We start from the raw sequence: 15,694 nt of genomic DNA on the forward strand, positions 1-15,694 counted from the left end.
CATTTCAATCACTTGACAATTGATTCATGCCACCGAGAACCTTATTGCTGAAGGAAAAAATGACAGAAAAACATAAAAATAGTTAAGCACATTTTTACAGACCAGTGGCATTTGTTTTCCACTAGGAAAGTCTCTACAAAAACTCAGTGTGTAATGTAAACTTTGTGACTCTTGCCAATTGTGAGTTTCTTGCATTGAAAAATAATAAAATGTGCCAGTCTTTGGCAAGTTACCAACCAAAAATAATCTCCAAGGTGTTGCAACTCTTGCGAGAACTCACCAAGTTTGTAAACAGTGATCGAGAATGTAGATCAAAGGCTAATAGTGATGGTGCCCTGGATGAAGGGAAGCTTGAATGGCATAAGACATCGCTTGTATCTAGAAACGGTGCCCAATCTTCAAGTCTCACCCATGAAAGCCAAAGATCCTTATAGCAACCTTTAACAAGAGGGATACTCCAATCATGGATTTCATGTCTTAGTAAGAAAGATAAAACCTACTAATGAGAAAGAATCTTTGAAAGCACCTGAAGAGAATCATAATGGAGATTTGCAATTGATACAAGAGATAGATATGCTGCCACCATTTGTTGAGACCAGAGTCCACCATGATCTAGATGCCAAGGAAATGACCACCCTAGGATTGATACGGATGAGATATAACAAATCATTGCCCTACAGTTGCAAATTACCCTCAAATATTACGACAAGGCTTATTGAGCTGCTATCCGGGAAGAGGCTAGTGCAAACAAAGACATAGTGACCAATGGATATAAAATCAAATTTGCAAAATAATCCTGATTAGAGCCAAGCCATGGAAATTTGTAATCAATTTAACATGTTTACAAATGGTGCTTATGCATTTGGGGATGCACAGGTACTTCACTGTAAGTGCCCAATGGAACAAATCTCATTGGGAGTGGTTATGGTTCTAATATTGCTGAGTTGCAGACAATGGCAGGCAAAGTCCTCCAATAGTTCACTAGTCAGTTCTTCAGCAATAGATAGAATTAGAATATGTATAGATTTGTACATTATGTGGGGAGGAATATTTTTTTTCGTTACACAAATTGGGTATCAGGAGGGGCATTTAATGTTGTGGGACATAAATCTGAAAACCATGCTACTCCTGCAGATTTGTTTGCTACCTTATCATTAAGATCTTCCTTCACCTTAGCTGAAAGGATTATGGATATGGATATCAAGGATAATGATTGAAGCACCACAGTTTTTATTATGAGATGCACTGTATCTATATTAGCCATATTGTGCAACAGAAAATTTGTATCTACTAACTATACTGTGTTTGCAATGGAAAAATTAAAATATTATTCTTCACCTGATGTTTAATTGACTTTCATCAAGCATCTAATTGGGAATTTGGTGTGCTTCTTATTAATGATTTGATCTCATTTTGCAGATTGCAGTTGAAGGATGTGCCCATGGAGATCTTGACAACATATATGCCTCATTGCAGCACTTGGAAGAATCAGAAAATATAAAGATTGATCTTCTTATCTGTTGTGGTGACTTTCAGGTTACATAATAGCGCTTAACTGGTTCACAATAAACCATATAATTTTATAAAATTGGGATATGTGATCTGAGGGCACAGATGAATTGAATGATGATGAATGCACAGAAATATTAATAGTTCCAAATTGCTTTATTGCTGTGGTTTCTAGGATAATTGACTGTTTCATATGTTTTTCATGCTTGTTTTTCTTTCATACAGGCTGTAAGAAATGAAAATGATCTGGAATCAATGGCTTGCCCAGTCAAATATAGAACTATGAATACTTTTTGGAAGTATTATTCAGGAGAAGAAGTAGCACCGGTTCCAACCTTATTTGTAGGAGGAAATCATGAAGCATCAAATTATCTGTGGGAACTGTGAGTTATTATAGTCCTCGTTACATCATGCCAATAGCATATGAATTAATTTGAGGTCAAACTGAAAACGCATACTCTAATAATACTACCATTGTCATTACATTTCCAAAATTTTAATGAAAAGCAAATTTGTAACTTAGTGATATGATGCCTATCATAACTTAAAAGGTTTATGTTGACTTTTCTGAAGAAAGCTAGAAATATTTAACTGTCTTATATTGCAGATCTAAAATTTTACATCTTAGTTTCAACAATGTTAGAAATAGATCAACTACACGTTGGTTTAATAATATTTTGCACCTTATAGTAAGTTCATTTAAATAATTAATATTATTTGTATGGTTAAATTAGCAAGTAAACCAAAAGAAAACAAAGCAAGCTTGATAAAATAGAAAAGGGGCCCCAAATCTGAATTAGGCTTGAATGTGTTAGAGCAACAGCACAGCCTTCCAAAGTATATCCATGAGAATAATTAAGAAAAGGTCTTTTGTAAGTTATAATAGAGTTTAGAATTCAAAAATTCCCACAATCTTAATGTATCTTTTTTTGGGGTTAGTATCACGAGTTATACCTAATCACTTGTATTCACTCTAATTATTTTGCTTGCCTTAAGAATTGTTCTATTTCTCAATACATTTTTATTGTATAGCTTGGATTGAATCTATGTGCAGCCTCCTGATTAGTATCACCCCTAGTGTTGAGCCAATATTATGAATACATAGTTCTCAAGGCACGCTACATGGTCTTTATAAGGCTGTCCAAACACAACCTTATTTTTTATTAAAAAAGTTGATGGCTGCCCAAGCTAACTTGGAATCTAGGTATCAGTCCAGTCCCTCGTCAGTCAAAAATAGCGAGTTATTGATGTTGTATGGAGCAACCAACCAGGTTGTGGACAAAATAAGATGTCATAGATCTATTCCCAAAAGTACGACCTAATTTTTCAGGATCAAGTAGCATCAATTCAGCAGAAAATTGGGGGTATACTCCCTTGATGTCTGACTCCATTGGTATCAGTCCAGTCCCTTGTCAGTGCCCAGAATAATTTTCTGCATAAATGGTATTTCCTACTGATAAAATCATGTGTTGGGAACTGGTATGCAGTTTACATATAAAGTTAAACTTCACCTGCCTTATATTCAAAAAGATGAGAAGAATAATCAATATTTACTGTTTTTCGATCTGCTTGGTATAAAGATTCCTCTGCTTATCTTTCCAATCTCTAGAAAATTGGTGAATAGAGTCTTTTGCTTCTTCATTAGCAATACTTTACCCTCATATGTTGCCACAATTAATCACACAGAGTGAACCATCCCATACCCTCCTGCCCACATGACAAACCCTGATCTGAATAACTACTGTCCTCAAAAGAATGGTCAAATTGAAATATTCAAAATATTCCAACAATTTAAAAGTCACTCTCAAGACAGAGTTCAATTCCCTTGGTCAGCCAGTTTAGGGTGAAAATGCTAAAAATTTAGAAAGCTAAGATTTATAGCTTTTCAAGTGTGACAATGATATGCTCATAAAATATTGATATTATATTAGATTGTCAGTTTTAATGCTTCAGAAGCAGCTTGCAAATCCTGAAGGAAGTGCCTAAATTAAGTTCCCTATCTAAACTTTGTTTCGTAATCAAAAAGATACAGTTAATGACTATTTCAAGAGTTGTCCTTATGACTGTAATGCTAGCAGATTCTGTTAAACCCACCATCTAATTCTATGTATATTGCCATTTCATTACTAGCCCATTTTGTCAAAATAACTGAAAGACAACCATCATGTGTCCCACATCAAGCCATGCAATGTTGATGTGACTTGCCCTAAATGAGCTACCAAATTCTGCAGAAACATTCCATTAATTTATTAAACTGCATTCCCTTATTGTATAAAGCGGAGTTCCTGTTAATACGGCTATAACTTTTAGTTATGAGGTTAAAGCAACCACTAGAAGGCATCTGCTCAAGCACCATTGTCTATACAACTTCGATAACTACCTTTACTAGGTCCAAAAAACAAAAAATTCTCCATTAAGATCAATGCATATATGTCTCCATGGAATGATACAAATGATTGAATTGGTGCTTGTCACTCAGGAAAAAAATTGATTTTCATAGAGTTTTTGACATTCGGGGTTTTGAAAATGAGGATTTACATGGTTTTTTGTTTTCAGATTTTGGGGTTTTATTCTTAATTTGTATGTAGAGATTTTTGAGTGGTTTTGGCATGAGATTTCAAAGTTTTTTGGATGGTATCTAACGCTTGTATTTTAAGACAAAGTTATGATAATGTTTTCAAAATGCAGCCCCTTCGAGGGTTAGTTTCTTCTAGCTAGGGTAACCAGGTTGAGATAAGTTTTGTTTCACATTGCTGCAGGTTTGATTTTTTCTAGATTGAATTGCCTCTTTGGGCTAGCCGAACTTGCTGATAGGAGTGGTGTAGCACTTTAGGGAGGCACTGATTAGATATTTTGGAGGAGTCTTTCTCAAAGAAGTGGTTCCTAGATTGAAGGTGTTTGGAGCAGACTTTTAGAGGTCTTTGAAGCTGCTGCTGTTTTTCCTGAGCAAATCGCCCCTACACCAGCATTATGGGTGTTGACTGTCCCTGAGTTTTCTGTGCATAATCAGCTCTGAATGATCACCATTACGCTCACCATGGCTACTCCCAGAGGGTGAATGAACACAAGTGATGTTGTCATGGAGTCTCTCAACATGACATCCACCATGGCTACTCCCAGAGGGTGGAACAAGAACTTTCACCTCAAACTTCCCTCTCACAGAGAAGAATGCATTAACAAGGTCTTGCACCTCAAACTTCCCTCTCATAGAGAAGAATGTATTAAAGTACCATCTCAAGAAATCACTGATGCTGAGACTCCCTCTCAGTAAGGGCTTCATTCTCCACAACTCCAAGTTTATCTTGAAAATGCACAAACTTCATTTTGGCAAGAGGCTTGGTGAGAATATCAGCCGTCTGATCATCAGTGCTAATGTACCTTAGCTGAAAGGCTTTCCTCAGAACCATATTTCGAACGTAGTGGTATTTGATCTCCACATGTTTTGATATGTCATGAAACATAGGATTGACAGACAACTTCACACACCTTTGATTGTCACAATGAATGACAACAGGCTCCATGGATTGTCCAAACAATCCTGCAAGGAGCTTCCGAAGCCACACTACTTCTCGAGATGCTACACATGCTACAATATACTCTGCTTTTGCGATGCTCAGTGCCACTGAAGGTTGCTTCTTGCTACACCAAGAAATCATAGCAGACCCTAAACTGAAGCAACAACCAGAGGTACGCTTCCAATCAGTAACACTCCCTGCCCAAACAGAATCAGAATATCCTTGTAGATTTAGATCTGCACTGGAAGTATACCTCAACCCATATCCTACAATGCCACGCAAGTACCTCAATATATGTTTTGCTGCAACTAGATGAATATTTCTTGGTTCACACATAAACTGACAGAGAGCACTCACTGCATAACAAATGTCAGGTCTAGTATTGACTAGGTACATCAATGAGCCAATCAACTGTGTGTACATGGTACGATCTACCAAATCTGAACTAGCTGCAGACTCACTCAACTTCTTTAGATTGGTCTCCATCGGTGTAGACATAGATTTGCAATCCAACATTCCAAATCTCTTCAAGATATCAATGGTGTATTTTCCTTGACTTAGAATAATCAAATTGGGTCTTTGCCATACTTCTAATCCTAGAAAGTAGTGCATAAGACCTCAATCCTTCATCTCAAATTCAGAATCTAACTCCTTACATTTGTCAATGAGATGATCTTCACCAGTAATAAATAAGTCATCAACATAAAGAACCAAAATTAGAGCTTCACCATCAATTACCTTGAAGTAGAGATTTGGATCTGCATCATTCTTGAAGAACCCCAAGCCCATCAAATATCGATCAATCCTCTCATACCAAGCACGAGGAGCCTTCGTAAGGCCATACAAAGCCTTCTTCAGTCTGCAAACATGAGACTCCTTCCCATGGATTACAAAGCCATCATGTTGCTCAATGTATAATTCCTCCTCAATCACACCATTAAGAAATGTTGTCTTCACGCCCATCTGATGAAACTTCCATTTCTTTGCTGCTGCAATGGCAATAATAGTTCCGATGGATGTATAACGAGCAACTGGAGCAAATGTCTCTTCATAATCTATTCCCTCCTTTTGAGAGAATCCTCTAGCCACAAATCTTACTTTGTACTTTTTAATACTTCCATCAGCTACATGCTTGATCTTGAAAATCCATTTGGAAGATGCAACTGATTTTCCTTCAGATCTCGGAACAATGTCCCAAACATCATTCTTGATAATAGATCGATATTCTTCATCCATAGCATCTCTCCATACATGTTGACTTGAAGCTTCTTCAATAGTGGAGGGCTCAGAATCAATGATGCGACTCATCAATGCCACATAGCTTGGAAACCTCTGTGGTCTCTTGCTTTCTCTAAAGGTGCCTTGAGGAGCTGCATACTTTTCTGCCTCTTGCATAGTTTGTCTAGCCCATAGAGGTCTCCTCCGACTTATAACAATGTCTCTCGGACCATCAGTGGGTTCCAAGGGCTCAACTGGATCAATAGCCTCTATTGGTTCAGTAGACTCCCTCTGAATCTCGGGAGTATGATCAACATCCATGTCCTAAGGAGTCTCTGAATGCAATATCTTCTTCAAATGTAACATCTCTGCTAACCTCTACCTGTTTTTGTCTTGGAATATAAATCCTGTAGGCTTTTGAAGTTTCACTATAGCCCACAAATATTCCTTTCTTGCCAAAAGGTTCTGTTGATGTGTTTTTCGTGCACATGGCAACACAGAATACAATACCCAAAAGTATCTTATCCTCTCTTGAACAAAGTTTCTCAAATGCTGAAGATTGGCTTAAGGATCACCTGAGATAACTCCAAGGTTCTGGTATGTCGGGTCATGACGTGTGGATAAGCATAGTTGGTTGATGTGATTATGCTGGAATCACAAGGGGACTTACATTGAATTGTCGAATGCTTGAATCATTGGAACTTAGATCATCTGATGTTGCAATCTTGTGATGTTTTTCTGTCCTAAACTAGCTTGAGTTGAAAAAAGGGCAAAAGATAAAGGGTTGAGAGAGTCTATTCTAAGACCTAGATTGTAAGAAGATAGGTGAATGATTGGATGGAATCCTACTGGGCAAGGTCTCACCATCAACTCGAACAATTTGACACAAGCTCAATGCAATCTTCTAAGGGATAATTTAAAGATATTCAAATCGTTACCATCAAACATTGATTACCATCCAAGTTAATGCATAAACAACGGACGTATAACAATTTGAAGTTAGGCTTATATCATTCCAATTGACCACACAAGGCACTCTTACAATCAACAAGAGGCTAGTGGTATGGACTAAACGGATTCCACACAAATACATTCAACAAATTTTTCCATTCAATCTAATCAACATCAAAGGAACTTGAGAAGTAAAGACCATGCAAATTGTTGAAGTAACAAATCAAATTCACCATAGCTTCAATGAAATCAATTGTTCTTTACAACAAGGTTTGGCAACAATCTTTGCCTTATCTTAATCTAACTTCTACTCTAATTGCTATTCTATTCTTCTCTATTTCTTTGCTACTAACTATTCACTACTCACTATTAACCTTTACAAAATGAGGAGCTTGAGCTTTATATTGAGAGCTCATTACAATGAATGGTCAGGATCAAATCTCCATCAACGGCCAAGATTTTACAATGAAAACCCTAATTAGGGTTTATTACAACAAACTCAATTTGGCCAATGAAATAATTACAACACTTTGACATGACCAATAGATAGTAAGGGTAGGTGCTTCGAAAGTTTGTGCCCTCATGGACGAGTCAAGTTCATTGAATCAAGACATGCTGAGGTGGAACTTCTTTGATTGGTGAGTGGTGACTGGGATAACGACTAGAATGCTATCTCATCTTGATTTTGCCTTGGAATGAATCCTTGATGCCATTTGATATACCTTGTATCCTCTGTAGGTAGAGAATGCTAAGAACATTCTAATAGCCTCAAGTCTTGCAACCGGTGCAAATGTTTCTTCAAAATCAATTCCTTCTACTTGAGAATACCCTTTGCACACTAACCTTTCTTTATGCTTGACAATCTTACTTTCTTCATTCATCTTTGTTTGGTAGACCCATTTAGTACCAATGACATTTTTATCTGCTGGTCTAGGAACTAATTCCCAAGTCTTGTTCTTTTCAATCTGCTGCAACTCTTCTTCCATAGCATCCATCCATTTGTCACTTTTGCTGGCCTCATTGAATGTCTTGGGTTTCATTTCAGTCACGAGGCAGAAATTCACTTGTTCATTGTTCCGGGCAAGTCTTCTTCTGGTCTGTACACCATCATTTTTATTACTTATAATTTGCTCTTCCGGACGATTTTTCTACACATATCTATTAGGGGTCTTGTTGGGTGCTTCTCCCGCTTCACTTTCTGACTGAACTTCATCTTCATCACATGAATCATCATACCGGTTTACTTGTGCTTGTTTGCTTTTATGCAAATCTTCATCAACTCTTACATGCACACTCTCAATGACTCTTCTCAGTCTTTTATTGTAGCATTTGTAGGCCTTTCTGTGAGTGGAGTAACCTAAGAAGATGCCTTCATCACTCCTAGAATCAAAACCACCTAAACTATCTTCATCTCTCTTGATGAAGCATTTACTTCCAAAAACTTTGAAATATTTAACTGATGGTTTTCGGTCATACCACAATTCATAAGGTGTCATTTTTCTATTTGTTTTCAGCTGAACCCGGTTTAGTGTATATACAACAGTATGAACTGGTCCTTCCAGTACATATCCGGTATGTTTGCTTCATTCAACATAGTTCTCGCCATCTCCTTGACAGTCCGGTTTTTCCTTTCTACAACACCATTTTGTTGTGGTGTTCTTTGGGCTGAATATTGTCTTCTGATTCCATGTCTCTCATAGTAGTCTACGAACTCATTTGATGTGAACTCACCACCCTGGTCTGATCTCAGACACTTGAGCTTGCATCCACTTTCCTTCTCAACCATCTTCTGAAAGATTTTAAACCTCTCATATGCTTGTGATTTGTCATGTAGAAAAGTCACCCATGTCATTCTTGAGAAATCATCAATGAACATGAAGTATCTCTCATCAGCTAAAGCTCTTGTTCTGGTTGGACCACACAGATCTGTATGCACAAGTTCTAAGGGCCTTGAGGTATTATGTTCTTTGGTCTTGAAGGTTACCTTAGTTTGCTTACCTCTTAGACATTCATCACAAAGGTGCTTGCTGGTTTGATGATCAGTGGTATATGTCTCACATAGCCTTTCTTGCTCACCTTAACCAGATTATCAAAGTTTATATGGCCTAATCTTTTGTGCCACAGCCAACTCTCATCTACTTGTCCCATCATGCATTGGGACTCAAAGCATTCCTTCAGATTGTACACATTTCCATTCGTCCTTTTACCTTCTGCAACAATTTGTCCGGTACTTTCCTTCCTTATCTGGCAACTAGTAGAGTTAAATGTGAATTTGTATCCTTTATCACACATCTGGCTCACACTTAGCAAATTATGCTTTAGTCCTTCCATATAGTATACTTCATGAGCCTTCAATTTTCCATGTATGTTTAGGGTTCCTTTTCCTTTTATCTTGATGGAAGAGTCGTCTCCAAACCTTACCGAACCTCCATTCCAATCTTCAAACTCGATGAACTTCTTTTTGTCTCCGGTCATGTGATTGGAACATCCGCTGTCTACAACCCATAGATTTCTTCTTTCTGCATGCAGGGCAGTCTGGACAATCAGACTTGACTTAGCCTTATTCTTATTCTTTTCAACCCAAACTGGGTTGGCTTCCTTCTTCTTGTCTGCTGCAATTTTCTGCTCCGGTTTTGCTTCCGGTCTCTGAGCCAGTATTGACTTCTTTTGCTTAAATGTCCTGAGTTTGCAATGCTTTGCAATGTGGCCAAAATTTTGACAATGATAGCATTTCACTTCGACATTGAAAGATGAACTTGAAAAACTATTGTAGGATACCGATTGACTTCTCCTACAATCATAACTCCTATGACCAAACTCATTACATTGATAACAAATAACATTTATCTCCTGGAGTGCAGCAAACGGGTTTCAACTTTCAAAACTAGTAGGGGGCTTATGCATCAAACTACAATCAGCAATTCTATGACCAAACTTATTACACCGGTAATAGTAACCATGGAATTTGGGTACATATCGCTCTAGTCACTTTGGACCGGCAAACCTTTGTCTCACCAGGTGTCTTCTTCTCACGTTATTGACTCTAGTGAACCCTTCATTATCAAGCTTGGGCTTGCCTTTAGGATTTGCATTCTGGTATAGTGAGTGAGCCTTCCAGTTCAAAGTTTGAACATTCTGGTTCACAGGCTGATTTCTAGCAGCTTCAGCATACGTCTTCTTCTCAATAGCTTTGTTGACAAAAAAGGTTTGTTTTTCTTTACTTTCACTTGAAGAAGAAAACTGTATCTCCTTGTTGGATGTGTCTTTATTGTTGGAACTCTGTCCTTCTTCAAAACCTATACCTCCGGTATCTTTTGAGTGTTTCTGATTACTCAACATCTTGTCCAAGGTTTCAGTGCTACTCTCATATTTGCTCATCTTTAATTCATTCTTGCTCTTTTCAAGCTCCTTTTCGAGCCTTACAATTTCTTCTTCTAGATTCTGATGCTCCTCCTTCTTTATCAAATCGGAGGATGTAACTTCACATATCCTCTTAGCTTCTTCCAACTGGAGTTTCAGATCAGAAATTGTTTTCTTGGTCTCATCCAGGGATTGCTTCAAACGATCTTGTTCTTTTGCAGCAACACACTTAACCTTTTTGAGTTCCCTTTTTGTTTTACTCAACTCCTCGAGCACTTATGAGCTCACCTTCCAAGTCCACTTCAACTTCAATGTCTTCATCTTCATTAGCTTCATCAACCGGTTCATCTAGTGCCACAAAGAGATTAGTTTCTCTTTCATCCTCACAACAGTCATCTTCTGAGGCACTTTCTTCATCTGTGGCATCATCTTCAAAAGTATACAAGCTGTTTTGCTTCCGGTAGATTCTTCTTTCTTGTCGGTAGACTTTCTTTTTTTTATCCTTACCTGAAGGTTTGCTGGTGCTTTGTTGCTCCTCTCCAGCATTCTCACCATAGGCACATTTTGAGGCAAAGTGTCCTATTTTTCCACAGTCAAAACATTTGAAAGGCAATTTTCCTTTGTACTTACCGGATCCTCTTTTAAGCTTCCTTACAAAGTTTGCTACCACTGTATTCGAGTCTTCACTAGATTCTCCATGAGTAATTTCTTCCTTACCCTTTTTGATGGAGTTGAAAACAGCCTCTTTCTTTGAAGTTCCTTCATCGGTTGTTCTCATCTCATAAGCGGTTAGGGACCCAAATAACTCATCCATTGAAAAGGTTTTCAGATCCTTGGCTTCTTCTATTGCAGAGACCTTTGTATGGTACTCAAATGTGAGAGATCTAAGTACCTTTTTAACAATGACTTTATCAACTATATCCTCTCCAAGTCCTCTAATAGTGTTCACCGTTTCATCAACTCTTTGATGATAATCAACAATCTTCTCTTCTTTCATCTTCAAGCCTTCAAGCTGACCTCTTAGTGTTTGCAGTTTAGCCTCCTTGACCTTGACATCTCCTTTAAACAATCTCTTCAACTTATCCCAAGTTTCCTTGGCGGATGAGCAGTGCATAACCTTAACAAACTCATTATCAGACAATCTACTGAGAATAGCATGCTTGGCTTCGACATTGTTTTCATACTCCTTAGCATCCGGATCTGTAGGAGGAGCATTAGGGACAATATACCCATTCTTCACATACATCCAAACATCAAAACCTAGGGAGGACAAATAGGTTTCCATTCTTTTGCTCCAGAAGGCATAGTTAGTACCATCAAACATGGGAGCTTTGGAGGAGGAAGATTCATTCCTTGCCATTGTGTTCTTGAACCAGAATCTACCCAAGCTAGAGAAAGCTTTGACAAACAGGGAACCTAATGCTCTGATACCAATTGGAGAACACAAGATATCACTGAGAGGGGGGTGAATCAGTGATTATAAACAATTTCAAACAATGTGTGCAACCGGTAGGATAATGAAAACACTAACAAGCAACTACACACAAGAGCACATCACATAACACCGGATATACGAGGAAAACCCAATGTGGGAAAAACCTCGGTGATAAATGCTGCTGGAGATCTACTGCTCCAATCCAACCTTACAATAAAATAACAGGTTTACAAAGTTTAGGGCACCAACCGCTAGCAATTTATGGGCACCTACCCAAAGGAGCACCAACCCCTAATCTATTCTGAGCACCTACTCAAGCAACACCAACCCCTACACCGAGCACCTACTCAGTGAAATACAATGAGATATAAAACAATACAATGATAAACACTTTCTACAAATGAGTTTTGTAACCCCTGCAAACAATTCTCTTTGCTGGTTAAACTCTTTTCTGTCACACTGCTTCTTCTCTACCGATCCTCTGTTCTTTTTGTCTGAATCCTCTACAAGTCAGTTTCTGCCTTGTAGGATCTCCTCTCACACTCTGTTTGCTCTCCTTCACTCTCTGCTGCTATCTTACCGTTTCAGACATTGCCGGTTAGATGAACTATTACACTCTGTAACTGTCTACTGGTTACCTTAAACCTTGCCGGTTAAACCTTCCTTACCGGTTCTTCGACTAACACTCAGTCACTTCAATATTTTGCTATCAACACTCAGATTGATCAACTCTCACGTGGCAGAATCACACTTTCTCATCAATCATCTAGTATCCTCTCACTCTCTAACCACAAGCTTAAGTCTTTGATCTGCATATTTATACACATGCTTTCCCGCCAAAACAAAAACTCAAACTTCCCGCGCTTAGGGTTTTCTTCACCGACCACGATCCGTATCAAATCGGATCTTATCTTCTTGATTCAACAACCTGCAACAGGTTAGCAAAAAGCTCTGTCCTTTTTTTATTCTTCCAATAAACGTTTACTATATTTAGCAAACTAGATCCTGTTCATCGGTCTTGATTTTGTCGATTACAATAAATGATCTAGTTGTTTCCTTCTCCAGATCAACAAGACGATCATATATCCTGCTTTGATCATAATGTCAAAGAATAAAATCTCTGCCTTTCGATCTGCTTTGAGTCGCAATCCTCTGCAATCGATTCGTGATTTTCGCAGTCGACATTTAATACCGACCTAGTCGGCAACTACCTCGCCGACGCACCATTCACCTAACATTGCATGTTCGCCACCTGGAGTCCACGTGACATCTCTGTCAGCATCCAACTCATTTGACTGTGTCGGTTCAAACTTGGTCACTGACCGAACATGCTACCGGTATACACTAACCGGTTAACCTTCATATCGTGCACTTCTCTGTTTTGCCGGTTAGGTCATGTTATCATTTATCGGTGACAATCTTCAACCTTGTCTCATTGCTTGCTTACCGGTTGACATACTTACTAGTTGACATCAACATAACAACATCTTGCATACCGGTAACGTCAACTTGCATACCAGTTGACATCGACATGCCAACAATCGCCAATGCCGGTAACAACATCTTGCATACCGGTTGACATCCCATACTGGTTGACATCCCATACCGGTTAACATCCCATACTGGTTGACATCAATGACAACACAATGCCAACAATTCATGCAACCGAAGTTTGTGCATCTCCTGGGTATTTCGATTGGCTCTGTGTCAAATTTGGGTGGGGAGAGAAACATCTCTTATCTTGGTGTGTCACCTCCTTTCATTTTAGCATTTCCTTCTTCCCTTTTCCTCTACAAGCTGTTAGGATAGGTTTAGAAGTGGAATTTGGAGTGTTGAGTTGGTTCAACATCTGCACTTGGATTGCGAAGGAAGGCGGCTTTCTTTGGAGATTCAACCCCCTTTCGCAAGGTTCCACACTTCGGGGTTGTTTCCATGTTTCACAAGGTTTTTGAGTTGATAGCTCAGCAAGGGTGCAAACCTTTTGTGACAAGAGTACCTTGCAATGAAGGTTGCACACTAGGAGTGTGATGGGGAGTGAAAAAAACTAGATGTATAGCTGCCCATACTTCTCAATCTTGTATCCATGGTCCAATAGATAGTAATGAAATCTGCGATTGGGGCTGCCATTACATGTAGTGTTCTCTTGTTATCTGCCTTCCTTTGCTCATGTACTGCAAGAAGTGATTTTGCCTCCCTCTAAAACTCTTCACTACTTTTTTCACATTGCCTAACATCTTGGCAAATGATATGTGGAAGGTGATATTTGAGTTGATTTATCCCACCATTCATAGGCTTAGTGCAATAGATACAAATAACCTCTCCTCATACTGCACTTGGTGTCCTGTGTTTCTAGCAAGGATCCTTTCATTTGCCACCACTTTTAGTTGTAGAAGCCATATTCTTTCAACAAAATACAAATGAAACCTAGCAAAGGGAGACACCATAAAAAATTAGTAATACTTAGTTAGCAGTAGTAGTGCTGCAACCTAAATTTAACTATAAAAATATAAAATAAAACCACTAGGCTAACAACTAACATCTAGGTGAAAAGAATAAATGAAAATGACTTAGACCAATAACAATCAGCCAGAGTCTAGAGTGAATTAGGATAAGACTTTTCCAAATTCTCCCCTATATATTTTCTTGTTACAAGCAATAAACATGGTCAAATCTTTTAGAAAGATACATTACAGTCCTGATATAAAGTTGAAATGTTCAATTGAGAAAGTAAATGACATATGAAGTTGAACAACTCCTTATTTTGTTAATTTTTCTTTAGGATGAAATTTCTGGAAAGATCTGTAGAATCTAATAACGTCTTGAATCTATTATTATCATATTAGAGCTTTCCAGAAGCTTATAACCATCTCTATTTACTGCAAAATCTTTGAAAGTGTTATATGTAGGATTCTTGACAAACCCTCAAAAAATATTTGAATGTATTTTATGGTGTAGAGATGTCTCAGAAGTTGCCCTTGGATTATTTTAAGAGAATGGTCTCCTTGTGAGGTGAGCCTAGTTGAAAAAAACCCTGATGATGATTGGATTCTTAATTACCTTTCAACCAAATTCTTGAGTAGGTTCAGTTATTGCCAAAATTTGTTAATCTTATATGCAACTTTACAAAACTATCTATTCAATAGGTTATGAATTTGAAATTGTTCAACTGCTTTTATTGAACTGTTTGGTGAAGAAATTTATATTTGTTCAACTGCACAAAACTCCAAATAATGAATACCACTCTGAAATCAAAGCACATGTGACATTTTAAAATTCTTTCTCTTGTGGTGCTGCCAAACATCATTTTGGACTCCCACATGATTAGGAATCTTATGCACTAGTTTATGAGAAATAAGTTGAGATTCATTTCTTGAAGGTGTTAGAGAAAAGTGCTTGGAAAGAATGTGATTTAATGGACACCTTTTCTAGCTGGGGGAACTTCCCTCATTGCAGAACATTTGTAGCAATATGCTACATGCATTTTGATGAATTGGAAATAGCCCCAAGTGTGCAAGTTTTGTGAAAGAAGTATTGGAAGGTGTCCTGTCCCCGCCATGACATTCCTCACAACCATTTTTTAAGAAAAATAAATTAATAAGATACATCTATACATTCAGAAAATTGTCTTATGAAATAAGATTTCACAGTTTTCTAACAGTAGCCCGTAAGTTGTGATGTCCCCATCTAAGATTGAGGACTCTAACAT

General features: G+C 38.0%; 1 protein-coding gene across 4 annotated transcripts in view; it reads left to right on the forward strand.

Moving 5' to 3' along the window:
- Nucleotides 1-15,694, forward strand: part of LOC131060374 (lariat debranching enzyme) — a 105,410-nt gene that overhangs the window by 46,475 nt on the left and 43,241 nt on the right. For all 4 annotated transcript variants that reach the window (XM_059219907.1, XM_059219908.1, XM_059219910.1 and 1 more), the window contains 2 exons: nucleotides 1,420-1,536; nucleotides 1,735-1,892. In XM_059219907.1, coding sequence (XP_059075890.1) covers nucleotides 1,420-1,536; nucleotides 1,735-1,892 — 275 coding nt within the window. The remainder of the gene's footprint in view (nucleotides 1-1,419; nucleotides 1,537-1,734; nucleotides 1,893-15,694) is intronic.

The sequence above is a fragment of the Cryptomeria japonica genome, chromosome 4, assembly GCF_030272615.1.
Source record: "Cryptomeria japonica chromosome 4, Sugi_1.0, whole genome shotgun sequence".
Lineage (NCBI taxonomy): Eukaryota > Viridiplantae > Streptophyta > Pinopsida > Cupressales > Cupressaceae > Cryptomeria > Cryptomeria japonica.